This window comes from Maylandia zebra, linkage group LG5, assembly GCF_041146795.1.
Source record: "Maylandia zebra isolate NMK-2024a linkage group LG5, Mzebra_GT3a, whole genome shotgun sequence".
Lineage (NCBI taxonomy): Eukaryota > Metazoa > Chordata > Actinopteri > Cichliformes > Cichlidae > Maylandia > Maylandia zebra.
Window position 1 is genome coordinate 13,576,220 of NC_135171.1, and position 27,312 is coordinate 13,603,531.

A 27,312-nucleotide genomic window follows, 5' to 3' on the forward strand; every position below is an offset into this window, starting at 1 on the left:
AGACAAGGAACTTGGAAGCATGGCATAGCATAGGAAACATGGTGTGGACAACAGACAACCTGACAATGACACACTGAAAACAGAGGACTTAAATACACAGGAGGTGATTAGGGGAAGTGGAAACACATGGAGGAACAGCTGACACTAATCTGACATAACGAGACAAAGGAAGCAAAGTTGACTACACTGACATAGGACACAGACCTTCAAAATAAAACAGGAAACATGAGACACAGACAAGACAATATAACCTTGACACAACTTAAGACACGCAGCATGAAACACATAGGGTGAGGGAAACTTAAATACAGGGGAAGAAAACACAAGGAGTCTAATAACCAAATTCACCTGCTTGCTGCTACTACTGCACATTCACCCAGTGTATATACTATATGTATGTATATATATATATAATGTTCTTCCTCTACACCCCCCCCCCCCAATTTTTGCACATGTCGAGGAGCGTGTCAGGCTAGATTTCACTGTGTGTTATACTTGTATAACTATGCATGTGACAAATAAAGAACCTTGAACCTTGAACCTTGAACTTCACTAATCTGATGAACTTAAACATAAACAACATCCAAATAAACTAAAACTTAAAACGCTGGGTCAACAGACCCAGGAACGTGACAATTATGTTTTTTTAATTTGTCAAACGGTTCCATAAATGCTCTGTTTTTAAAAACATATTTTCTGTTCTTTATTTCATGGTACAGGCTTTAAAGGGTTACATTTTTTATAAAACTCTATCAGGTACTAATGTCTAAGGTCTTCCATTGTACTATGCAGTACTTCTTGTTCCTCCTCTGATAATGATGGCAGCTGTAGCCGGTCAAGAAATGCATTCTGATGTATATAGTGACATATGAAAATATATAACTGTATCATTTATCTATCCAGGATCCATCCCAAACTACCAGACACAGTCGTTATACTACTTACTGTTAGCTCAGCTTGGATTGTCTTTAACATCAAAGCGAACAATTTTCCAGCCTTTTCCCTCTTGGACATAGTAGGCTTGATTGACCCGCATTAAACTTTTAGCCACTTTGTCAGCTGTTAGTTTGTCATAATTGTCTCTAAGAATTAACACAGCAGTTAATCAGTGGATAATCAGCTGCTCTCTGTCTCACTCACTCTCTCACTAACCCTCTCTGTTTCTGACCTGTTGTGTATCTGCCTGAGGGTTTGAATAACTGTCTGGTGCCAGGCTGCCTCACCCCAAAGGCCTTGTGGGAGATGAAGAAGAGGTCAGCAGAGGTGTGGGGGAGTGTTTTTGGTGTGTGTTAATGTGCGTGTGTGAAAGTGCATGTGCTTGACTGATGCAGTTCATATACCCCGGATAGACAGAGAGAAGGAACGGAAGAAAAGGGTAGTGTTTCACTGACAAGACATGGGAATAGGTGGAAAATGAGATGACTGTACACAGTCATGGAAGCTAGAACGTTTCATAAGTAGTAAAAAAATAGGTACCAAACCATTATTATACACTCACATTTGTTCTCAAAGCTAAGCAAAGCTAAAAGGAGTTTTGATAATTATAAATTATTACATAACACACTCAAGACACAAATGCGGCTGCAACCACAGCTCATCCTTTCACCTTGAATGGTGACTGGGTGTGAGAGAACACATCTGACCCACATGCACATGAAAGCGAAGTCAGTTCACTGGTATGAACCTCTGATAGAGCTCCAGGGTTGCCTACCTGGGTGGCAGTGTGCCTTGCCCAATATCCGCGAATGAAAAAGTCTGGTTGTGATTTGGTTCAGCAGACACCAAGCGAGAGCAGAATCTTCCTTCACTTTCTTTTCTTTTTTTTATTCCCAGGATGCCTTGGCTAACGTGGGGTAGGAAGGGGTGACAGAGAGGTCAGGGGGGCTCCAGTTGACTGTGCCCGGAGGGGGAATCCTGGGGAGGGATAGTAGAATAGTAGGTGGGTGGATGGGTGGCGGGGTGGGGGTATCCCTCAGGAGCTTGGCCCCTCCCAAAACAAAACAAATAAACAGAGTGGTCCTCTGATCTAATCTGGCTCTAAATCTGCCCTCCAAACAGGCTGCCTGGAAAGGCTGCGACGCCGGACAGCGGCTTGTCGTATCTTTTACAGCAACTTTAAAGTAGCACGACCACAGCGCTTTACAGGCTCTTATCACTGTGATTTTACAGTAAAGCCGAGGAAAACACGTTTACACTGATGCAGTTATGTAATCAGTGTAAACATGAAGGGTACCTGCAATATTCTCCAAAGACGCACTGTATGTTTGACTCAACTATTACCGCAGACACCTAGATTGAATTCACTGACATTCAGTCATGTAGGATTATTTCCTGAGCTACTGCCTGAGAAAGCTCAGTGTTTGGCTCTTTAAATTCCCGCTCCAAACACTGCTTGTTTTTCTGTGTTTTGAAGCTTTGCTACAGTTTAGACTGTGGACTAAACTTCTCACTGTCTAACTGCTACCCCAACACAGCGTTAAACCAATTCCTCCTCCTTAGCCGAGCGCCCACCAATCCCAGCGCGGCGTTCTGTCAGCTGACCAGTGAGAAAAGATAAGGGTGAGATTAGACCAATCAGGGGTCAGGCTGAGGTTATCACAACCACTCCAAAACTAAAACAGATGGAGAACGGAGCGCAGCACAACTCAACATCTACTGTCAGACTCATATTTGTAGGCCATGTATTCTCTCGCTCTGCTGGACTGGAAGAATGTCAGGCTTAGTTTTGGTTTTGAATTCTGGGTCATGTTGCTTTAGCAAAAGTCAGAGGCATACGATACGATACATGATAAGATTTGTAAGTCCTACACAGTAGTTAAACCTCTGCATAGCTGCACTTACATACAGATGCACATTGAGGCAAGGTTTCATCAAGTAAAATGTTAAAGTAATCATTTGTGATGCCCAAAACTCCCCTCAAGGGAGCAGAAATAAAAACGTGTCCAGTTTGGCTTGAACATCTCTTCTGTCGTCTGTCAGTCTGCTTGTGCCTTTCCCCCCTACTTTGTCTATTTTTGCATAATTGTTTGCTTATTTTCTTCATTATCTCAGCATCTGGAATTCAACTCCCTGCAGTGATAAACATTAGGCCCCTCTCAGTCTCTTTCTCCTTCCTTCTCTCTCCAAATCCTTGCACCTAGATCAGATGTAATTGTGATTAACAACGCTGTGACAAGAGGACACAAGACTTTCGTCACGACGGAAAAGCAAGCAAACAAACAAACACGATGAGATAAAATAGCAAAAATATGTTCAACATCTTATCACAGATGCTAACTGTTTCCGTATGCGAGGAGGAGGAGGGGAGGCGGCGGCCATGGAGAGGAGCGGAGCGGTGCACGTGAGGGAGTGAAAGAGGAACTTGAGAATATCCTCCCTGTGCCTTTGGCCTGCGCCTGACTTCAGAGCTAAGCCCGCTCTCAAGAGAAGGTCAACACCAGGTTCAACTTTTCACCTCGGCAGCCTGAGAGAACACACTAAATACCAAGGATTACACCAAGGTGCGCCGCAATATCGCCCAGCCTTCCAGGGCAATTCAGAACTGACCTACACAGCCCATTTAAAGAAAGGAAATGCATTTTGAGTATAAAATGTCTACTGCTATAGGGTTAGATGCACTTAAGCGTATGAGCTCAAACAGCATTCATAAAATAAGCACAGAAATAAAAGTATTATTTCATTACATGTGTCACATTTAGCCAGGTAGACAGTCTACAGTCAGGAGTCACGCCTTGTCCTTTATGATCTATATGTGGTTACGCACATGTGTGCTGGTACAGCAATGTCAGCGCAAGTCAGGTGTAACCGCACCGACAGACAGACAGACGGGCAGTCGGCCGGCTGGCGTCAGCAGCCACACGCCTGTCACAACACACTGCACGGCAAGAAGTCACATACCGCAGCGCCCACACTGCGTGCGCACAATGAGCGCTCAGTCTCCCGCATCACGCACCAGCGGCAGCAGCAATGTGAAATATTCACACGGGGACAAAAGGTGGAGAGACGGGTGGGCGAGGGGGGAAGACCTGCGAGGGGAGGACGGAGAACATAGTTTAAGAAGATCAAGTTCAGAATGGAAAGAAGTGACAAGAAGTAATAACGTGACAAACTCGGGAGATTTCAGAGAGATGCCATGTTGTGTGACTGAGGCAGGCATTCTTGCGTGTTCGTGGTTTGTGTACAATGAGGAAGAAAAGTTCATGAGGGAGAGATGATTAACAATAAAATAAGTAAGATGTACATTGATGAGTAAAGAAAAGGACAATGCAACTATTTTTACTTCCATGATTTTCAGTAATAATCAACTTCTGCCTGAAGCAATTCGTTACAAGTCGTATAGAACACAAAGCCTCCTATATGTGAGGATTTTCTGCTAGTCTCTCTTTTTCAGAGTTAACTGAATGTTTCTTGATGGGAATGAATTATTTCATTTACATCTTTAGTTTGGGCTCTGTCATTATAGCACAGGTGACAGGTAACTGATTAATCAAAATCCCAATCAACAGATTAGGCATCACCAATCAAATTAAAAACTTTTTTCTATTTTGCATGGAAAATTTGCCTTCTTCTTTAAAATATAATATCTATGCTACAATAAAATGTGAAAATAATTGTACATCTGTACATGAGAAACTGCAAAGCTCACTCAGGAAACTGCTGTATGCAAGCCTGAGTACAGAGCCTGAATTTACAGATACTACATGTTTGAAGTTCTCCTGCACTCTAGTGGAGGACCAGGAGATCTACACTTTAACCCTGCTGCTGCTCCACAAACTCCTTGTTAAAACCTCCTTTAATTCAGATTGACTCGATGTTAGTGACCTTGTGGAGATCTGTGAGACGAATGGCAAAGATATTAATATCAGCCATGTGTGAAGAAGTCACTCGGGCATTTTCTGCAACAACGGCCAAACAGAGTACAGGAGTGGGCCCTCTGAAGCTATTGCCCACACTGTGAGCCGTGGACATCTGGCGTTGATCAGCAAAGCTTACACTAACACATACATACAAAGAGATGGACACACATAGGCAAACACTTCTGCAAAGAACCCCCTTCAGAAAATCCCTCTCAACTCCTGAACTTCCGACATGACCTGAGTCAACACACTTGCCCTGGACCTGTTGGTGCACACACTGTGTAATAGGAGCTGGAGAGTTGTAACAGTACAAGGAGTTTTCACACCCTTCATACAAGTTTGCACAGCTATTCTTGGTAGTATATCACTTGGACTTCTATTCTCTGTGGCTAGCCAAACCTCAGTCCAAACCACCGGGGTTTTCCCTGCTCAGAATGTGCCTTTGGGGGGGGATTGAGTATGCATGTACGCACAACTGGTCAGTGCACTGTAAAGGTAATCAGTCTGTGTTACCGTATTTAACTAAAATCCATGCATTTTTCTGTTATTTCTGACCACTTTAAAAACAAAATTGTCTGTAAAGCTTGAGTAAATGAAACCCCAATTAAAAATAATTTTATTATAATGCTGAAAATTTTACTTTGGCTCTGGCTGAAACTTATTTGAAGGACAATTTAAAAAAGAATCCTTTGTGCAGTAAAGACCCCGACCAGGACCCTAAATTACCGTTGGCCTCATTAGGAGCAGGGATTGGTCCCCAAGAGGACCACTGGCTCTGACGGGATCTGTTTTTATACTGGATAAGGTCCCAAAGACACAAAGAAAACAAAACCGCGTAGACACACAAACACAATATATTTCAGGCTCACTGCGTTGGGGCAACTACAGCACCAAACCACCAATGCATGCAATAACATACAACAAAACTGTGGCTGTGATTGTTAATAAGACAACTACATTTCAAAGTGAACATCCTGATAGCTCAACATGTCCTGAACCTTTCTGCTAAAAATGTTTCCACTGTGTAGTAAATGCCATGCAGTGAAAGTCAGATAAACAAATAAAATTTCAATATTAGACACATAACCAGAGTAAATACAAATTTCTGTTTATAAATGATGATGTCATTTATTAAGGGATAAAAGCTATGAAACCTATCTGGCCCTGTGTGAAAAAGCAAATCCCCCCTAAACCTAATAACTGGTTGTGCCACTCTTGGCACTAAGAACAGCAATGAAGCATTTGTGATAACTGGCCAAAGGTCTTTCACATCACTGTTGAAGAATTTTGGACCACTGTTCTTCACAGATTTATTTAATTGAGCCACATTAGGAGATTCAAGTATAAAAGGCCCGTTTAAGGTCATGCTAAAACACCTTAGTCCTGCTGCTTAACCCGCGGGTGCTTGAACTTCAGCACATGAACTGATTCCAGACATTTTTCCATTGAGATTTTCTTGCAGAGAACAAAATTCATGGTTCCATCGATTACAGCAAGTAGTCCAGGTCCTGAAGCTGAAAAAAGCCCTGTTTTATCACACTACCGTCACTATCTTTGACTGTTGGTTAGTTTTACACCAGATTCAACAGGACTTAAATCAGAAAGTTGAACTTCAAGGTGCCTTAAAGCAAATGTGAGCCATGCCTTTGTGTTCTCTTTGGTCAGCAGTGGTTTTCTCCTTGGACCTCTCCCACGGATGACATTTTTGCCCAGTCTCTCTTATTTGTGGATAATGGCTCTCACCGTGGTTCACTGGAGTCCCAAAGCCTTAAAAATGGCCTCGTAACCTTTTCCTGACTGATAGACGTGAATGATTTTGGCATTATGTGCTGGTTTTTGAGATCTGTAAGCCTACTTTGTCAGACTGGTTCTATTTAAGTAATTGCTTGACTCAACAAGTCTGAAAGTAATCAGGCCTGGGTGTGGCACACCTTTCTTTTGAACAGACCTCTGCTCAGGTGGAGTTCTGTATGGAGTTAAATAATATTGCCAAAGAAATTGTATTTCTATCCACCGGCTATCTAGACTAGGCCAACTAAAAATCACATTTATATTCGGTTTTGTCCAAACAAACAAACACAAGGTTTTCTAATTATGTGTCAGTGACCGCAGGTATGTTCACTGTATCTGCGCTGTAAGGGCTTTCTAAAGGATATAGCTTCGATTATTTATGACAAAATAATATTAACTAAAGAAACATCTGTAGTCAGTGAGAGGTGATACAATTTTGAACTGTTGTCACTGCCTCCTTTGTGTTTTTTTCTGTTAGATGTTTGTCTCTCTCTTTCTTTCTCTCTCTCTCTCACACACACACACACACACACACACTATACAGCGTGATAACCATTTTGCTGTTTTGCAGTCTTGGAAGAATGACGTACCTCATATCCGCGCGTTTAAATCAGGTCTGCCCCATGTTACCTGCCTCAGGTGAGTACCGTGTTCAGTGGGACACTGCCTGTTAACAAATGGCTGTACTTGCTGAAGGTGTTTGTAAGGGTAGCCTGCACCGCAGGGCTCTGGCCTACACATAAGGCAATATTTATTTCAATGTGACGTCGTTATAATCTTTCCTAAAACAATTCAAAACCGAGTAAACATAACAAAGTAATTCTGGGTTGTTTATGAGATGTGATATTAAGCATATAAAACACGTAAAGAAGACGTTCGTGCATTAGCATCTTATAAGCTAGTGACCAATTGGACCGTTCGCTTTTTTCTTTGTAACTGAAGGCACAGGTTTACCTGAGCTGTTTTTCATCGTCTCTCCATGTTTGTTCATTTCAAAGTATTTCCACTGCTCCTCATCTCTCTCTGTAGTATCTCACTATTATATGATTGTCCCATTGTGAGTGGTGTATATATCTTTGACTTCCAGTTGGTGGCGCAGTCGCACGTTTATATGAGCTACTAATGATGAGTTGAACGTGTTGCTGCGCTGATTTACTGAGGACACATGTAAACGATCAGCTGTCGTTAGTACGTCCAACAGTGCTTTGTCAGCATACAATCACAGGTTGTTTTGAGGCTGAAAGTTTTTACTGAGGATGCATGACGTCAACGAATTTAGAAAAGTTATATAGATATGGTTTTTATCAAATGTGAAAACATCAAGTCACTGTAACGAGTTAGTCATTGTTTAATTAAAAATAATGTTACAATGATGCATCTACTACTTACCAAGCACAACTCTGAATAATAATAATAATAATAATAATAATAATAATAATAATAATAATAATTTGCACGATTTACACAATTTACACAAACACATCCTTTCACGAAAAGTTAAAAGTTTCGCAATTTAGCATCGTCAAGTTTAGTTTAAACTTACAAAAGACCATCTCGATCCTTTTTGCCATATTCAATAATCAGAGCCATAAAACATGAAAGTCTTGATCGTGCCAGATGTGTGTGACACATTTCATAACTTTTCAAGCTTTCCAAACCCCACCACTTCACATTGCAGCGAGCCACAAGGGCAAAGATTCAGGATTTTACTTAATACATTTTACACCAACATACATTTTCTTATAGAAACTGTATCACAAACTCTTTATTACTGGTTGAATAAAGGGAATTAGTGTAGACAGCTTGAGCTAGGAAATTAATAAAGCAATTAAGGTAATGTTATTCAACCAACAGCAGCCTTTTAAAGGAACGTTTTAAAAAGATTAAAAGATTTAATAATTGATAAAATTATAATGTTAATTATATTATGATAAAAAATTGGAGGATATGCCCTCTGAAGTCTGAGAACTACTGCTTTAAAGTCAAAACTAACTTTCCAAATATTTCTAAAAAGGACTGTCATGAACCAAGCAGCCAGGAACACACAGGCACAAATGTAATCTTCAAAAAAAAAAAAAAAAAAAAAAGGGTTTTATTATGCCTCAAAAAGGACAAGATGATTCCAAAAATTCAAAATGACAAAAAATAAACTTTTTTTAAGAACCAAGTGGGCCCATAAAAGAGGTTAACTTAACAAAACTCAACTCAAAAGTCACTTAACAAAACATAACTCAACAAACTGACCTGCCCAAATGAGAAACAGCTCCAGTTATATAGCAAAGGAATAAACCATTATATACACCAAAGGTGAAAACTAGAGATAACAGCTAACCATCATTCAAGAAGAACCCCATTCCCCCTACATGATCACAATAGATGGTCCAGTCCATTCTATTGGCTTTTGCATTTAAACCAGCTCCATCCTCAGCCCCCTCTTTCAGCCAAACCAGGAAGGACTGGAGCGGAGGCCAGGTAACTCAGAAAGAACAGAAATATAATTAATATAACACATACCCATATAAAATAACAAACTGCAAAACAGTCTATGCCACCCTTTGGACTATAGCCTACTGCCGTCATGCATTACAGGTAAACTCAAAATATCAAAAGTTAACTTATGATCACAGAAGCTTTAGAGCATAATGTAAACATAAGACAAAAAGATCAAATGAATATTACCCAAGTATTTCAATTGTGTGGTTGCATGCAGCCATCACAAGGACAACCCTACCCAGTGGTCCTGTTACACGTATAACCCCAGAAGATCACAATTTATCTGAGTTCTACACTGAAATGGAAAATGTATGTGTATGGGTGCATCAGGTCAGACAGGTACTGCAGGGCCAGGGCATTGAGGGTTTTTTAAGTGAGAAAAAGGATATAAGTAATGCGTGATGTGACCAGGAATCAATGGAAATTTATGAGGGTGGGGGTGATGTGTTCCCAGAGCTTGGTGCATGTTAGAAGCCTAGCAGCTTACCTGCTGCTTTCTGGCAGGTAGCTCCATGCCCTCCTGGGTTTTAAATGCACCTTAGAACACACATGCATCAACACTACAATGAGCGGGTGGAGGGAGGTTTGGAGTCTTCTCTCACCCCCATTCTCTGCGACCTGCTGGAGCGGGGGGGCTAGGAGGAGGAGTTGGCCGTCCGACTGCGGTCTGGAGTGTGGGGCCTCCCTGCTGCTGCGGAGTCGGGGCGGTCTGCCTCCCCCCACCGCAGGGAAAAGGGTAACACCACCTGGGTCTGGGTGCAGTTCCCCCTCCAGGGGCAAGGGTACCTAGACCCGGTTCGTAGAGTACGCTTGGGGAGTGTGATCGTGTGTACAGCGTCTCTTTATGTCTGTCTCCACGTTGGTTGAGTGTGGAGTAAGTGCATATGAGAGCATGAGGGTGGGAATGGATGTTTGTATATGTGTGTGCCTGTATTTCTGTGTCTATATGTCAGGTTGGGTGTCAGGCGCCACCTCTCTGGGGACATCTTAGGCCCTCCAAGGTTTGGAGGCCTATCTCCACCTACCACCACTTCCCCTGCCAGTGGCGGACTCCCTCAGATATCGGTGCGTTGGTGGTTCTTTGTGTCCGGGGATGGGCGTCCAGGTACACACCGGCTCACTCCTTGGCGGCCGCTTATCGGGGCCTGGAGCCTGGGGCTCGCTCGGGCCACTTCGGAGGTGGGGTGCCCCTGGCCTCTCGGCCTGGGGCTCGGTCACTCAGGCACGGCTGGCTGCCGGCGGAGCTCACGGGCGCGTCACTGCAACTCCCCCTGGCTTCTGCTCCGCGGCTGCTGAGTGAGCCCTCATCTGGGACTCTCCTCAGCTCTTTCTGGGACAGTGGCGCGGCTGCCCCTCTGTTGGTCTTCCTTGGTCTCTTGTGTTCTGGGGGCCTCTGGATGTCTGGAGTTTTGATCTCCTCCACACCTGCTTCATGCCCTGGAGGACGGGGCTGTGGCCCCCCCACACCCTCTAGCAGATCATTACATGAAGGAACCTTTAAAAAAAAAGGTCCATGCTCACAGGTGTACACACGGGTGATCACACCCACAAACTACACCCTTTCTGGCTCCTACCTCAAAGCACACTGTGTTCTGTTGATCTTATGTGCTGCACAATAATGTTTAATATTTAGTATTTACTGTCATATTCCCATATATCATTGTGATGCTGTTTATTCTATTACTCTTGTTCTCTTCTGCTTGTTTTCTTTTTTCTTTCTCAAATCAAATCAAATTCAAATTTATTTGTCACGTACACAGTCATACACAGTACGATATGTAGTGAAATGCTTGGACAACTGCTCGTGACCTAAAGAGAACAAAAAAGGAAAAGGCTATGAATAAGATAGGAAATAAATATGAAAAATTAAAAAGGGTAAATTTAACTAGGAAGGAATAAAATATAAATTAAGGTTAAAAATGAAATAACTGTACAACACAAATTAGAATGAAGGGTGATCCAGGTGATTGATATATGCATTTTTTTTTCTCTACCCATTCTGTTGGTTTATGTTTTTTGCCCTTCTCCCCCGTCCCTCTTCTCAGCTGTTTCTCTTTCCCTCTTTCTTTCTCCCCTTCTTTCCCCCAGTCAAGTCTGTCCCGTATTCAGTAAGTGAAAATAAAATAAACAATAAAAGGTGAATCAAATGGACCATTACGGCAAGGCTGGGATGGTCAATTTGGTAAAGTAAATCCGTTGGGCATCTTTCTTTGCCTTTAGACAACAATTCTGAAGGCAAAAGAGCCAAACGGGACAGGCAAAAAAAAAAAAAAAAAAAAAAAAAAAAGCCTAGCAGCTGAGTTTCTGGACATACTGGAGCCTGTCCAGGACTCCAGGACCTCACTGCAATAATCCAGCCAGTTGGTGAAAAAGTCATGGATGAGGGTCTCTGCTCATCAGGTGACATTTCATTTATATGAGACTGGAATGGAAGTGTGAAACTCAAATTGTCACCCAGATTGTGAACTTCTGGGGATAGTAGGATGTGGCGACCGACTATGTCAGTGAGTAGATCGCCAATCTTCGGGAGTACGGCTTTGAAGGCCACAACAATAAGTTCTGTTTTATTACTGTTGAGCTTGACTAGGTTAGATGACATCTGTGTTATAATTGCAGCTGACATGACCAAACTCAGCCTGCTAACCAGTTTTTCAACAGCTGAAGCACAGAAAATGTGAACACTGTGTGCCATTCTCAAGTCCAATATCTTTTTTTTTTTTTATGCTGACAGGGAGCACTTTTTTAAAAAGCAAAATATTTATTTAATTCCAAGAAAGCATGGAGAAATGAATGCAGTATGTCATATATGCAGACTATTCAGAAAGCTTTACCTGCCATGTTATTTGTGTCATCATTAAATCTATCTTGACTCACACACTGTCATTGTGTGAGTAAAGCAAACTATCTCACTGATGCTGTTTGACTAAATAACATTTAGCAGGAGAGGTTCGATTACACTCTGTAATGCCAGACGGACACAAACACGTACACTCAAAATATACTGTAACGTGATATGCTTGCATTAATATAAGCATGCACTTGCTTTCAGTTTTTGCATGTGTCACTTTGAAATAGAAAACACCCAGCGACTCACTACAATGCCTTCTCATCACACACCACCCAGAGCATGTAAATCTACCCTGCAGCTCCCAGTGCAATGCTGATCGCACTTTGCGTTTTCAAATAGCCGTAAAAAGGTCTGACACGGTGTAGTCTGAGGCTGTTCCATCGATCAGGCCTCTTCCCTCGTTGTCAACAAACCAGCAGGCGATGCTTTCTCCATTCTTCACATCCTTGTTGAAGTCTTTTTGCCAGTGTCTACAGAATATATAGATGTTTTTTTTCAAGGATGATTTGCACATACATGAAAGGAAACTAACTTTAAGGCTGAGTGAATATTATGCACACTTCTAAAATTTAAGAAGTCGCCTCACCTTGTCACATTCAGCCTTTGCCCCTTCACGTACATGGTGGCATCCAGTTTCTCCTGGCCTTCACCTGGATGCAGGTCTGTCAGCTCAAACACAACCCCACGGTAGAACTGACCTGCAGGAAAATAGCTTATGTGACATCTTTTGTTTCTGTTTTAAGAATTAGTTTTTAGTAAAAACAAAAGAGCTACACCAGGTGTGTCGAACTCCAGGCCTCGAGGGCCGGTGTCCTGCAGTTTTTATATCTCACCCTAGGTCAGCACACCTGAATCAAATGATTAGTTCATTACCAGGCCTCTGGATAACTTCAAGACATGTTGAGGAGGTCATTTAGCCTTTACGGTGTGTTGTCTTGTATCAAGGTTACATCTAAAACCTGCAGGACACCGGCCCTCGAGGCCTGGAGTTCGACACCTGTGAGCTACACAGTCACTTTATTACTATATCAAAGCTTCTTGCAGTTTAATACCTAGCAGACCATGAACTGAAGCAGACAAGTGCTGGCTGTCCAGAGTGTAGAAACCCAGGTAGTCTTGGTGGTCGTGGCGTCTCTTCCAAACCTTTGTGTGTCGGATGACCCTGAATTTCACTGAGTGCCTCAGCGTCACTGTCAGACTGCAGTTTTTAACTAGGTTGAGCTCCATACTTGGTCAGAGGCATCCAAGTTGGAAAACACATGAAAAAATGAAGGAAAAAAACTAACGTCATTTGCAAATGTGATTAAAGTACATATAGTAATTAGTGGGACTGAAAAATGGTTTAAAATATTTAATAATTTCAACTTTACGCATGTGTTTTGCCTGGGGATTTTACTCACTTGGCATCTCTGAGTGAGGTGGCATCAGACCACAGCAGCTTGACCTGCTTGTCATTGTAGAAAACAGAGATATCCTGAATGCTCACATCCAGTCTCACCCCCAGGTTCTGATGTGTGATACCAAAACGGCCAAAGTAGGTGTTCACGTTACCATCCAGAGCAACTTTCTTCTTGCTAATTATTTGGCCATTCACCACAAAGCCTGAAATGAGGGAGGATAATGAATTTGGAAAATTTGAAAAAAGAAAATTCTCCCATTAGAACGAGTCCTTTAGTATCTTCTTGATGCATGCTCAATCGTCCAGGTAAGTAAATCCCCAAAGTTTGATTCTGTTCATCTGGACGTAGTGGGAGAAATGTTTCATCTCTCATCCAAGTGACTCAGCTGACTGCAGGTTTCCCCAATCTTATAAACAGTACATTTGCATAATGACTGAAACCAGCCCACTGAAGGAACAATAGGCTGGGAGGTCAGTTCCTTGATCATTACAGTAGTGCTAGTTTCAGTTGTTATGCAAATGTACCATTTATGAGACTGGAGAAGTCACTTGGATGAGAGATGAACCGTTTCTAACACTGAAAACGCTACCTCCAGATGAACAGAATCAAAGTTTGGGGAGTCCTTCAGAAAGACTCAGGACAGACCTGATTTGGGGTCTCTGACCAGACTGAAAATGGTTCCTGGTTTGTCGTTGATGTTGAAGCACAGAGCGTCGTTTTTATCTGGAAGCTCTATCATAAAATGGGGATCTCCATCAACTGCAGCAAGTAAGTCTAGAAAAAAAAGGTATATCTGAGTAAAAAGCTAATTTAATTATTGAGCTGACAGGTGTGTTATTATAATAAAACAGAGTCTGCACCAACAGTAAAACTATCTTACCTGCCCTTATGACAGCAGTGTACAGCCTGGTTTTTCAGAATTAAATGTTTTCAGTTAAATACACTTACTTAACATTTTATTAGGTACATCTTGGTAGTACGAGGCTGGACCCCACTTACCTTGAAAGCAGCCTTAATTCTTTGTGAAACGTGTTAAACAAGGCTCTGGTAACAGTTATCAGACATTTTGGCCCAAATTGACATACCATGACCCCATTAATACATTAGTATTACTAATATTGTAACATTGTATTTAATATGGCAGATGTCTTAAATAATGACGGTCAAAACAGTCACAACTCCTGAGTTTCTTGAGTCTTCTATGAATGTTTTCATTAACTGTATAAGGAAGCTGTAATGCTTACCTATTATAATAGCATGAAATGAAACAAAAACAAAACAAAACACTGAAACCACCTGTCAACTATTTAAGTCCGTAAAAATGTTACATATGAAACACTTACGATCAATTACACGCGAGCCGACAGCAGGCGATGCATGTGCACCTGCTAAAAGCACAGTTTCCTTCATATGCATTGTGCAAGTCAGATAAGATAAGAAAGGCTTTACTTTACCCAGATTTGGGAAATTCTTCTCTTATAGCAGTTTAAAAAGTAAATGAAAACACATTAAATTCCATTCAAAGACTTCCCATACCCATGTGTCTTTCTGCTTGCTGTCGCTGGCCTGTAAAATAGGAAAGAAATGAAAAAGAAAAAGTTATTTTTGCCAAAGTGATGGGAGAAGAATGTTTCTGCTAATTTAATAAGCGGTGGATTTTCTTTCTCCTACTTTCAGTCAGCTTGTCAGCAATGAAAGAGCGATCAGCTCCATTCTCGTTTTCAGGCTTGGTGACCACCAAGGATGTGAGAGGGGTGACAAAGTTATACTTCAGAGACAGGTTCAGAGCCTTGGCTTCTATATTTCCTCTCTCCTCTTTAGTACTGAGAGCACTGGAAGAGAGACAGAGGACAAGATGGACATGACGTTAATAATTTATTATGATGTATAACATAATGTTTAACGGAAAAAAAAAATCACCATCAATAAAATTTCTGCACGGTAACAGAAAAATTTCCCCATGAACCAACCTGTTCTCCAGCTGCTGCTGGATGGTGAGGTAGGCCCACATACGCTCAATGAAATCTCCAAAAATGTACCCCTTTTCTGGGTACACTGTCTGCCAGTCAGCCACACTGGCCTTTCCCTGTGCCACAAAGTTCTCTTCAGACTTGTTAAAAAGGAAAGATTAAATGACAGACATTATTCTGTGCAGCCACTCAACTTTTTTTTTTTTTTTTTTTAGCAAGCTGACATCAGCATGCTAATATTGTTTCAGATAATTACGTTTCATAGATATTCAATTATTAGAATCTGAGATGGTGTCGACAGTGTTTTCCAAATCTGCAGAGTAACTGCAGCATCTAAAGTTTGTTCAACTTGCTGGCTAAATAACTCAGCTTACAGTAAAGTACATAAATATCACATGAGCTTTGAAAATGGGCCTTTATCCCATCATCCATCTTAACACATTTTATGACTTTAGCATTAAACATTTTTCTTATTCCATATATTTATTTATTCTTTAAGTCTTTAACGTAGGGTCTTTACCTTACAATATAAAGTGTCTTGAACTGACTATTGTTGTGATTTGTCGCTATATCATCATTAATTGAATTGAACACCACACACAGATTTGTTTTCATTTTAGTTTAAAGAGTTGAAGTTCATGAAGCACTTACAGTTGGTAAGGTGGGTAGATATATGCTGGTAGGAACGTAGTACTAACTTTGTCATAGTTGTTTAAGGTATTTACACAGATCTGATCTTATAAGCATAAGTATTGTGCTTCACATAAGTATAAAGATGGATGAAAGCCACTAGCTTAGAATCTTAAGTTGAAAGCAGAAAAGAATGAAAAGTAAATGGTAAATGGCCTGTATTTATATAGCGCTTTACTAGTCCCTAAGGACCCCAAAGCGCTTTACATATCCAGTCATCCACCCATTCACACACACATTCACACACTGGCGATAGCAAGCTACATTGTAGCCACAGCCACCCTGGGGCGCACTGACAGAGGCGAGGCTGCCGGACACTGGCGCCACCGGGCCCTCTGACCACCACCAGTAGGCAACGGGTGAAGTGTCTTGCCCAAGGACACAACGACCGAGACTGTCCAAGCCGGGGCTCGAACCGGCAACCTTCCGATTACAAGGCGAACTCCCAACTCTTGAGCCACAATCGAGTAATGAGACTCCACTTGATGTTCGGACTACAACAGTCAATTACAGCTCGGTTCATTTACAGTTCGTGAAATTCCATATTCAGCCACAGTAAGACTGAATAATAAGGCTCATTTGTATGAGCACTAACATAGATCTGAAGTCAAACTCATGTTGTAAAGGAAATACTTTAATAATGTGCTCTCCCTTTTCTCACCCCGTGGGCAAACACTTCCACCGAGAAGTTTTCCACGTCATTTTCCTTCAGCTGACCAGCGACCACGATCTCTGAGCCGTTGAACAGCTGGCTGTAGTGAGTTTTGGTTAAGAAGTCTGTATTCTCTGAATAACGCAGATCCACCTCCAAGAGCAGAGGGCTGGACACTTCCTCGTAGAAACCCTGCAACAAAGACACAAAATTGTTGCCATTTATGTAAGGCACAAACTAGCATTTCTACGCTTGCATTGATTTTCATGTTACAGTCATTAATGTTCTTAATTTCTTGCCTTACCTTGAGTTGAATGGCAGCATCTGAACCCTCAAAAATTCTGCGGGCCACTCCTTTATTTTGCCTGCACATAACATCCAGGAAGGAGTAATCCACATCATTTCCAAATCCAAGACAGAACAGAGACATGATTCCTCCAATAGCAGAAAATACATTCTGCTGGATTAGCTGGGGGCTGGTCACCCCTGCAGACACAAACACACTTACATATGAGCATGCATTAAAAAGCTTCCATTTCCAATGAAATTGTCGAGTTGGGTGTCAGCTTTACATAACAAATCAGTTCCATCTTACTCCCTAACATTGTTAATATTCATTTATATGCTATTATAAATGAGTAAAAAAAATGCTGCGGGAAACAGGTTCCTCTCGCGTTCTTAGCTCAGGGTGAGCAGGTGGGTGAGCTGGTGGTGGGCCCAGCAGTTGCTTCGTGGCTTCCTCCGGTGAGCACCTGCCAGCCACATGCCGCTCCCACCTAAGGAGTGGGGATGGGTGAGGCAGCAGGCAGCGTCCTGGCTGATTGCAGGCCCCGCCCCACCACCTACCCCCATCGCCTGACTGAGGCCGCTGAGCCTGGCGGCCCTCCCCCTGGGAGCCGGCACGGGCGCCGGAGCAGCCCGGACCCCTGTCTCTCCCTGCTGTCCCATACGTGGATCCACCACAATTTTCAACACACAGAATGTTTAAGATTGTCTCACCACTGTTTGGCATCCCGTCAGTCAGTAGAAAAATCATATCCATACTCCTCTCTGGAACTTTCTTTTCTTTTCTTTCTTTCTTCAGCAAACTAACTGCATCCAGTATAGCACTGTTGATGTTGGTGCCTGAAAAGCAACAATGCTTTGAGTAACATGAAAATCTCATCATGTTCAAACTTTTACTTTACTCTTTTACTTGTTAAGCCTTGACCAAAAGATTGATAATATTCTCTCTATGCAGTATGACTGGATTCTGTTTAATTAGACTATAGCTCTGTACAAAAGTTCTGAAGACGTTTATTAAAGTTCTGAAATGAAAACACCACCTTGATTGTTTAATCTACACAAAACCCAAAAGTGTAAAAAAAATAATATTACTCTGTTTTCTATGGTATTTTGAGCATGACTCTTTCTTGGCCATGGCAGCTACTTCCTGTAGCTGTCTGTGGTCACTAATCATTGAATTGTTCTTTGTCCAGAGTGAAACAATTGTACAGGATAATTGTTTAAGAAATAAATAAAATTAATAAATTTCTCTAATCTACACATGGATAAATTATATATACATACACCTGCGTAATATTGGATTAAATATCACTTAGCAAGTTGCACCTCAACTAGATCCAATTGATAGCCATCAACAAGCTTCTGGCATAATTCTATATCAAATCACTCTTCTTAGCAGAATTGGTACAGTTCGCTTAAATCAGTTGGTTTAGAGGCATAAACCTTTAAAATGTAGCTCACAGATTTTCAATAGGGTTTAGGCTGCGGCTTTAGGAAGTTAGAAAGTTAATTTCAGAAGGTCATTGTTGCCCTGCTACAAATATTTTCCTGTTGGAACTAGAGCAGGGCGATATGGCCAAAAATATTTATCACGATATATATTTGAAAATTTGCGATAACGATATAACCGACGATATAATTGATGCGAGACAAAATACAACTCCACAACATTACTAGCGCAAAAAGACAACCTATCATTTATTTTCACTTAAACAAGAAGCTGGTTTTTATGTACATTAAAGCTTTATAAAAATGTAACAGTGCAAATGCAAATTCCTTGCTGAAAGTTTAACCAAAAGGCATTTCCAGTAGAAATGGGCTGACATAAGAGGTGCTTTGCAACATTAAACTGTAGTGTGCAGTACGTATTTTTCGGACCATAGGGTGCCCAGGATTATAAGGCACATTACGCGAAACAAAGCAGTCAAATAAATCAAACTTTATTAAACTCATTCTTCTTGCTTCCTCCACTTCTGTACCATTGATTCATTAATGTTGAATTCTCTGGCAGCTGCTCTATTCCCATGTTGTTGCAGTATATGACTAACCTCGTATTGTGGATGGATTATCTCAGTTGTTCTCCTGACTGAAGATTGGTCCTTTTACAGCATCCTGCCATGCGATTGCATTTGTCTCTAACCATGAGGAACCTTAACGTTAACTTTTATAAGTGGAAAAGTGTTAGTGTTCGTCCTCCAGCTTCACTGTTTATGTTATGCTAACATAGCTGTGTCGCTAGCGATCACGTAGCACATTATTATATACCAGCTAGCCCAACTTCAGTAACCCTACAAACGTCACTGCTGTTTAGTTTCCTGTCTTCATTCATGTTGGAAGTGATAGCAGAGCTGTACGTTTGATTTTTTTCAGAAATCTCTCAGTCAGAACATGCTATATCATGCTTAGGTAACTAGCGAGCTAACTTCTGGTAGCTTCCTGCTAACTTCTAACTCCGTTAAATGTAATACATTTTGTTTTCATGGATGCCTGGAAGTTAAACTTCAGTTACACCTGGTAAAGCAGCAATGCTGATCGTTTTATTAAAGATGAAAGAATTTAGACAGTTTTTAACTCTTAGTGATGCTGCAGTGTTCGTTTGACCTGAAGAATACGGAGTTTAGGACCCAGATTACTACCAGATTTAAGGGCATCTTAGTCCGACGGCCGCTTGCATGTTCTGCAAAAAAAAAAAAGTGCTTTGTCGTGTATCTGACGGACAAACACCAAACCAGTTCCACATCACTGAAGTTGCACCATTTTTACAAACCAATTCTGGTTCATCTGTTTCACTCAACAATTGGCCATGTGCGTATGAAAACAAAGGCACTGCGCATGCGCGTTTTACTCATATTCTATCGCGATATTTCATTTTCCTATCGTTGCCTAACATTATACCGGTATTACCGTGAACGGTATAATATGGCCCAGCCCTAGTTGGAACACCCGATTGTGTCCAAGTTCAATCATTTAGCAGCTGATCTGAGGTGAAGTTGAAGAGTTTGGAGGTAATCCTGCTTCTTCATTATTCCACCGATGTTGTGCAATGTACCAGTACCTCTTGCAGCAAATATATGATGATCACCCTGCTTGACAGCCTGTTCCGTGTTCTTAGGTTTGAAAGCCTCTCCTTTACTTCTCCAAATATTCTTCTCGTCATTGATATCAGATAGCTCAATCTTTGTCTTGTTTGACCATAAAACTTTTCCCTAAAGAACATCTGACTCGTCCATGTGGACTGCTGCAAATTTCATTTGAGCTTAAAGATGTCGATTTTGGTGCTGGGGTGTCTTTCTTGGTCGGCACCCTCTCAGTCCTTGATAGTGACGGTGGTGTTCCAGCAGTCTCCAGTTCATTGTAGCCTTGAGCCTTTGTGGTTTCTGTGACGTTCCTCAATATTCTGATGAATTTCCTCCCATCTGAAGATGACAGTTTGGGTCTTCTTACCAGTGTTGGTCAAGTAATCATGTTACTTTACTGATTACTTATTTTCAAAAGTAATTAATTACTTAGTTACTTTTTAAAAACATGATTTACAACCTGAATAGGTGATAAAGCGATAGATCATTCAGCCCAATTCTACTTTTTCTGCATAATCCATCATACAAAATGTAATCAAATGGAAAAGTCTCTTTTTAAAACTTGTTTTATTAGTTTTAATCCTTTAGCTTTATGCATCAAGCAAAAATGTAATTATATGCAACATTCTCTGACTGGAAACCTATTTTCAGCACATAAAATATTTTTGTGTTTACACTCACTCTTTCAAATATTTGCGAGGAAAACCCAGCAGAAAATAAATAAAATCAAAGACTAGCGGTCCTGTTGCTCTATTTTCACCTGTAAAGCAGGAGTGGTGTAGGCGGAGGTTTACCCTGGTGCAGGTGTGCCGCAGCGGTCAGTTGAAGAATCCGCGAGTTTCTCTGTGAATTTCCCATTACGTCGTTGCGCACTCGGTGCTTGCTTGGAAGTTTAGGGGTTTTTTTTCGCTGTAAAAAGAAGTTTTCTTCCCACGCACAACGGACACTAATGTTTTTGTCACTTTTTATGGAATCAAACTCAAAGTAAGGTCAGTACTTCCACGCTTTAAACGCTGCACGCTCATACTCTCTCCGTACTCGATATATTATCCATTGTTGATCTGCACACAGCTGTTGCCACGAATGTCACACTCGCTTAGGTCACTGTCATGAGACATTCTCAAAAAAAAAAATAACGGTTTGAGTAACACAGTGTTCCTACGGGAAAGTAACGGTAATCTAATTACCGTTTTTGCAATAGTAATCCCTTACTTTACTCGTTACTTGAAAAAAAGTAATCAGATTACAGTAACGCGTTACTGCCCACCTCTGCTTCTTACAGACCTTGGCAAAAAACTTGTGCAATTGAAGTGATGATCTTGGAATCTGCAGTCGCTTAGAAATTAGCCCGAGAGACCTTCCCGATTTGTGTAACTCTACACAATCTTCGCTGAGTTCCTTGTATATTTTCATTGTTCTGAGTATTGTTCAATCCAGTGAGGGATAACAAACTTTTTTTTTTTTTATACTGGCAAAGAACTAATCAGTCATGATGACTAACAAGAAGTTAAAAGGTCTTGGCCTTGTCAAAACAAGATTTAAATGGGTGTATGTATACTTTTGCCCCAGTGTGGACTAAAGAAATTCATAAATAAATTAAAACTTGTCTATTTGTTTCATTAAAGTATGCCATACAATCAATCCACACTGGAAAAAGAATAGTTTAGAGAAGTCATTAAAAGCCCAAAATTACCATGAAATTCATGCCCGTGATGACTATGTAAACGTCTGATTACAACTGCACATGTTTAGTGGCAACCTCACACTCAAAACTTGACAAAGTTGCTTGTTTTAGCTATATAACAGTAACAGAGCAGAATGATGCCAGCCTTGTTGTGCAGTTGTCAATGACCCAGAATTTTGCCATTTTTCACTCATTCAATAATGCAGATAATAAGCAGAATAAAGAAAAAAAAAAATCACTGTACATAAAATTCAGCAATACTTACTTCCACTGTCCTGTATTTTCTTTACATAGTCAATGGCGTCAGAAACATTTCTCTTTGTTGCTTTGGTAAGATAATCCTTCCAGTAACTAATCTTACGCTCAAACAGGAGGATACCAAAGTGGTCCTCTTCGTGAAGGTCTTGCAGAATGGCAACCATTGATTCTCGGGTCTTTATATGTTTACAAAACATATATGGAGATGAACACACTGTCATGCATACAGTATGTAATTTGCCTCTAATTAGTCCCCTACCTGTTCAATCTTTGCTCCATGCATCGATCCACTAGTGTCAATTACATACACCACATTCTTTGGGACTCTGGCCAGGTCAGGGGGAGAAAAGAAGTGCACAAAGTATCCATTTACTGCCTGAAGGGAAAGAGTACTTTGGGTTAAGATGAGCAAGGAAATGTATAGCAGACAAATACAGCTAGGGAAGTAAACGTAAGACTAAAAGCAAAATAATGATTGCAGCTTCCAGTTCTATAAATAAAACTGCTGTCTATAAGAGTGTGTTTGAGATCAGTAAAAATTCTGTGCTTTAGCTGAGATAAAGGCTGCTTGTGTGCTGCTTTAAGTTCTGTCTCATCAGCTGACCTGAACTTCCCCCAGGCTTGTTGCTCGTTTCACATCATACTTGATGATGAAATCTCCATTAATTAATGAGCCCTTACAACCTGGACATTTCTGTTGCTGCTCCACTGTTGGTGAGAATGAGATGTGTGCCTGAGAAACAGAAAAGTTTCATTTCACTTTAGATTATTGTAGATATATCCTTTATACCTAAATGCTACATTGTAAAAACACAAGGACAGACATCTTGCCAAAATATCACCTTTGTGTCTGTGACAGTTTTCTCTATCAGAGGGATCAGCTCATTGGTGAGGAACGTTGCAGAAGCCTCAACAAAAGCAATGCCTTGAGGCTCATAGATGTCTGCCTCAATCTGTCACACCATCCATGGAAGTAAATGAAGCATAAAAGAAGAGGTCATTATGGCGTAAAGACTCACTAAGTCAACGCAAGTTCCTTACACAAACTACTTCAGACAGCCCATCATTAATCATCATGAAGAACAATAAAAGTGAAAAGTGAGTCCTACCTGAAACTCCTGCACTGGTTGTTCTACTTTGACTCGGATCAAGATCTCATAACTGCCCAGTGTTCTCTGAAGGAGCTCCTCGTAGATCAGAATGAAAGACACGCTGCTCTGGGCAGCAATGTTTACAGATACAGAAAACATTTCCATCTTTCTTCCAGAAGCCCTGCAATAATAGATATGGATTACATTATTGCAGGTTAAGGGTGGAGGTTGGGATGTTTAATCTTTATCTTATTCCAGTATACTTGACAAGTCCAGCAGTCTTTCCAGAAGAAACAGCCTTCTCATACTGCTCCTTGGCGCTCTCTTTCTCCTTCACCTCTCCAACATACACCTGACCATCAATTTCCCTGTGACCCACGAGGATATGTGTCAACATTAAAGGAGGATGCGCTCTATGATCATTGTCAAAAATGCTGTACTATTGACTGACATGCTAAAGTTGGTGATGAAGGCCATCTTGGGCAACTCTACTTCAAAAAAGATTTCCTGAGATGAGTTCTCCTTGTTTAGCGCCTTGGAAGACATGACCGTGTGTGCGAAACGAGACGACACTGTGCAGGTGATTCGAATGCTTTGCACTTCCACCTTTTGAATAAATGGAAAATGTAATGTGCTGACAGAAAAAGATTATTAGTGTAGTTCAAGAGAATTATTGTTAGGTCTGTCTGGCACAGACCCACCGCTGGAACGAGACAATTCTACTACAACAGCAAAAAGCATTGGACACCAAGCAGAGCTCTTTGTTTGATCTCGTGCACGAGGGAGAGAACTGTGACGAGCGCCATTCCTTCTGCTCGAACCCCAGTCGCTCTCGTCTGCTCCCTCGTAGCACTGCTCTTTATTGTGGTTACATGAATATGCATAAGTTCATTAACATGACGTCTTACACAGGTATACATGTGAACAAAGAGTACCTTGTCTGCGTGTACGTGTGTGTGTGTGTGTGGTCAAGATGTGACCCTGTGAAGACTCCCCAAAGCTGGTGCCAGGAGTCCAGCGGTCCACCTAAACAAAGGGCTCTTATACTTAAGCAGATACAAAGTAGGTGTCCTCCTATACCATAAATCAGTAAGAGAAGGTACGACCGCTCTCATGACCTTAAGATGTGTGTGTTTGCCAGAGTGCTCCGGGAGGCACGCAAAGTCTTTGCAGACTGCTAAGGATCAGACCTCTATCATTATGCAATCGATTATAAAACTAAGTATATGTGAGCATATATTTCTAAGCATAAATGACAACCCACATGTTAACCCAACAATTATAAAATTTTACAACAACCAATTTAATAAAAGCACAAGAAAAATTAAAAAGTATTTGCCTCTTTCTTGATTTTTTCATACCGTATTTCTCACACTTACATGCTTAAGATCATGCAGTTTATAAATGATGATTTAATTTATTAAGGGAGACAAAGTTATCAAAGTTATTAAATCCATTTGGCTCCCTACTCTTTCCCTCCTAATCCTAATAACTGGTTGCACCACCCTTGGCAGCACAAACTGGAATCAAGCATTTGTAATAAGTGGCAATGAGTCTGAAATCACCTCACATGTGGAGGAATTTGGCCCACTTTTCTGAATTATTTTCATTCAGCCACACTGGAGGGTTTTTGAGCATGATCGGCCTGTATTGCTTTTTTTTTTTTGTTTGTTTGTTTGGGGTTTTTTGAGCCATTTGGACTTGCTAGTATGTTTCAGATCATTGTCCTGCTGCATAACCCAGGTGTGCTTGAGCTCCAGAGAATGAACTTTGTGATCTTCTGGATGAGTTGTTGATGGCTTCTGGGGTAATTTTGGTCAATTTCTGGATATTGGCTCTCGCCATGGTTCACTGGAGTCCCAAAGCTTTAGAAATAGTTTATAACCCTTTCCAAACTGATAGATGTCACTGACTTTATTTCCCAGCCATTTCTTCAGATTATGGCATGATAATGTCATAGTTTTGTTTAATCTTTCTGCCTGCTTCACTTTGTCAGACCAGTTATACTTTTAGCGATTCCCTGATTCAACAGGTTTGATAGTTATCACACTTGGGTGTGGCTAGTGAAATTGAATACAGCTTTCCAACTAATGTTGTTAATTCATGATTTTACTTTTTCACATAAGGCCAAATAAGTTTGGTTTTTACATTAATAAATGAAAGCCTCATTTAAAAATTGGATGTTGTATTTATTCTTTGTCTAATAATAAAATTGGTTTGATGATCTGAAACATTTAAGAGTGATAAATATGCCAAAAAAGAAATTAGGAAGAGGCAAGTACTTTTTCACAGCACTGCATAGCCTAGACCAGGTGTGTCAAACTCAAATACACAGTGGGCCAAAATTCAAAACTGGAACAAAGTCGCGAGCTAACGTTAATATTTATTGAAATATATTTATTCCTCCAGATATAAGAATGAATCTTTTCTTATGGACTCAAACACGTTTTGCTGAAAAACTGAATATGGAACAAGCAAAGCTTAATACTAAACAATATATATATTAGCTGTATAATACCAGTAGGCCAGCTCTAATAGTAATTTGGTGTGGCTTCGCGGGCCAAATGTAATTAGCCAGAGTTTGAAACCTATGGCCTAGACCCTAACATTAAAATTGCATGTAGTTTCTTATAAGCAGAGAGTAAATAAATACATTTTCAGTTGGCACCAGGGGGAGGGACAAGTGGGACAAGTGCAGCTGGAAGCGATAAACTTTACTGGAAGTATGGACTTAATTTTGGAAAAAGCTGGTAACACTACTGTAAGTTAGAAGCTATAAGTCATGTTGACCAGGGTCTATTTTTGAAAATTGTCCGCCTCTGTTTCTTACATTTGCAGAGCTTGAACTTCTTTTCTGTAAAAAGAAAATTGATAAATAGTTTCATGAACGTGTTTAGCAGGGTCAAAACATAAATGAATGACATATAAACAATGCACAGAATGAAGTATCAGCAAATGTGTCTACTTTCATAATTAGACACTGTGACATGAGTACCTTCATCGACCTGATGCCCACGGTTTCTTTGGTTTCCTGGAACACAGCACAGAATGACTGTAATGTTACTAAACAATTAAAAAGATGACTGTAAAAAGACAAGTATAAAAACTGCTTGTATCACCTACAACATGCAACGACACCTCTGCATTGAATTCTCAGAGCTTTATTTTAAACCATGTACCAATTATGCCAATCTGAAAAATTGGTGCTTTTGAAATATTTAATCTCAACTAAAATAACCTTCTCTACGTCTTGTAGAGGTTTTCCAGACACCGCGCTTCTAAAAGATTCTCAGATGTAAATGCAATAGTCACTCCCTGAGTTGTGACTCATGCTCTGTCCTGTATAAACTGAAGAAGTATTGTGCAATACTCAAGCGTATTTATTTTCAAAAATAAAAGCCTAACTCCAGACTACAAGTCTCTGCAAAAATGTGAAACCATGAAAGAAAACAAGACAAGAAACAAAGTTTGTAACGCTCACAATTTGAGTTACAGGTTAGAGTTATGTCTTCAAGTAACTATGTCACTTCTTTCAAAAGAAATGTTTAGATATGACACCACAGTTTTTCCCAATTTTACTCTATTAAGGAATAATGAAAAAAAAGTATGGACTGAAAAAGAAAACATTAAAACAGGAGTCTCTTTACATCCAAAAAGTGTACATAGCTTATTTAAGATACCTGTGTTAGAGCATCTCTCCTGGAAATAACCAGAGCGCCATAGGTCTGAGCTAGAAGACTGATGTAGACACAAGCAGACAGTAGCAGGACTCTCCACACCACAGGCATGTCTGGGAATGCAACAGCCTTTCCCGTGGCTGAAAACAAATGTGGAAGGAATTCTTAGCATTTGAGGAGTTTGTTCCTTCAGTGAGACTCCACCCACACTATGGTTGAAAAAGAGGAGGGTTACTCTGCTCCCACAACTGTTTACTAGAATATTGTCCTGTAAATTAGTGTGTGTGACTTCCTTAAAATAGTGTGTGCCAGGGACATTGGGAACACAAGGAAGCGAGTTAAAATTATCCAGTTCCAACTTGCCTATCCAGTGCCTGACTTGTGTGTGGGTGTGAAATTCATATTCTTTACGAAACTTTTACTTTTACAATACTTACTCACAGTTGTCTATTAAATATGGAAATATGACTCATGAAAAAAAGAAAGTAAATGTCAATAGCATGATGCTTGATAACAGCAAACATTTTAACCATGATTTTT

The 27,312-nt window shown here is 40.7% G+C and overlaps 1 protein-coding gene across 6 annotated transcripts in view; it reads right to left on the reverse strand.

The window, feature by feature from the left end:
• Positions 1-10,864: 10,864 nt before the first annotated feature.
• Positions 10,865-27,312, reverse strand: part of LOC101487045 (inter-alpha-trypsin inhibitor heavy chain H3) — a 37,905-nt gene continuing 21,457 nt past the window's right edge. For 4 of the 6 annotated variants that reach the window (XM_024802396.2, XM_024802395.2, XM_076883795.1 and 1 more), the window contains 22 exons: positions 26,776-26,912; positions 26,091-26,126; positions 25,926-25,949; positions 23,547-23,701; positions 23,359-23,463; positions 23,114-23,276; positions 22,847-22,957; positions 22,609-22,737; positions 22,264-22,380; positions 22,012-22,180; positions 17,700-17,825; positions 17,005-17,186; positions 16,710-16,892; positions 15,359-15,498; positions 15,060-15,220; positions 14,925-14,954; positions 14,732-14,776; positions 14,034-14,162; positions 13,389-13,590; positions 13,041-13,216; positions 12,575-12,686; positions 10,865-12,458 (listed from right to left, as the gene is read on the reverse strand). In XM_024802396.2, the coding sequence (XP_024658164.2) occupies positions 12,320-12,458; positions 12,575-12,686; positions 13,041-13,216; positions 13,389-13,590; positions 14,034-14,162; positions 14,732-14,776; positions 14,925-14,954; positions 15,060-15,220; positions 15,359-15,498; positions 16,710-16,892; positions 17,005-17,186; positions 17,700-17,825; positions 22,012-22,180; positions 22,264-22,380; positions 22,609-22,737; positions 22,847-22,957; positions 23,114-23,276; positions 23,359-23,463; positions 23,547-23,701; positions 25,926-25,949; positions 26,091-26,126; positions 26,776-26,912 (2,771 nt within the window). In that variant the 3' untranslated portion in view covers positions 10,865-12,319. The remainder of the gene's footprint in view (positions 12,459-12,574; positions 12,687-13,040; positions 13,217-13,388; positions 13,591-14,033; positions 14,163-14,731; positions 14,777-14,924; positions 14,955-15,059; positions 15,221-15,358; positions 15,499-16,709; positions 16,893-17,004; positions 17,187-17,699; positions 17,826-22,011; positions 22,181-22,263; positions 22,381-22,608; positions 22,738-22,846; positions 22,958-23,113; positions 23,277-23,358; positions 23,464-23,546; positions 23,702-25,925; positions 25,950-26,090; positions 26,127-26,775; positions 26,913-27,312) is intronic. The other 2 variants (XM_076883794.1, XM_024802397.2) reach the window with 2 other exon arrangements.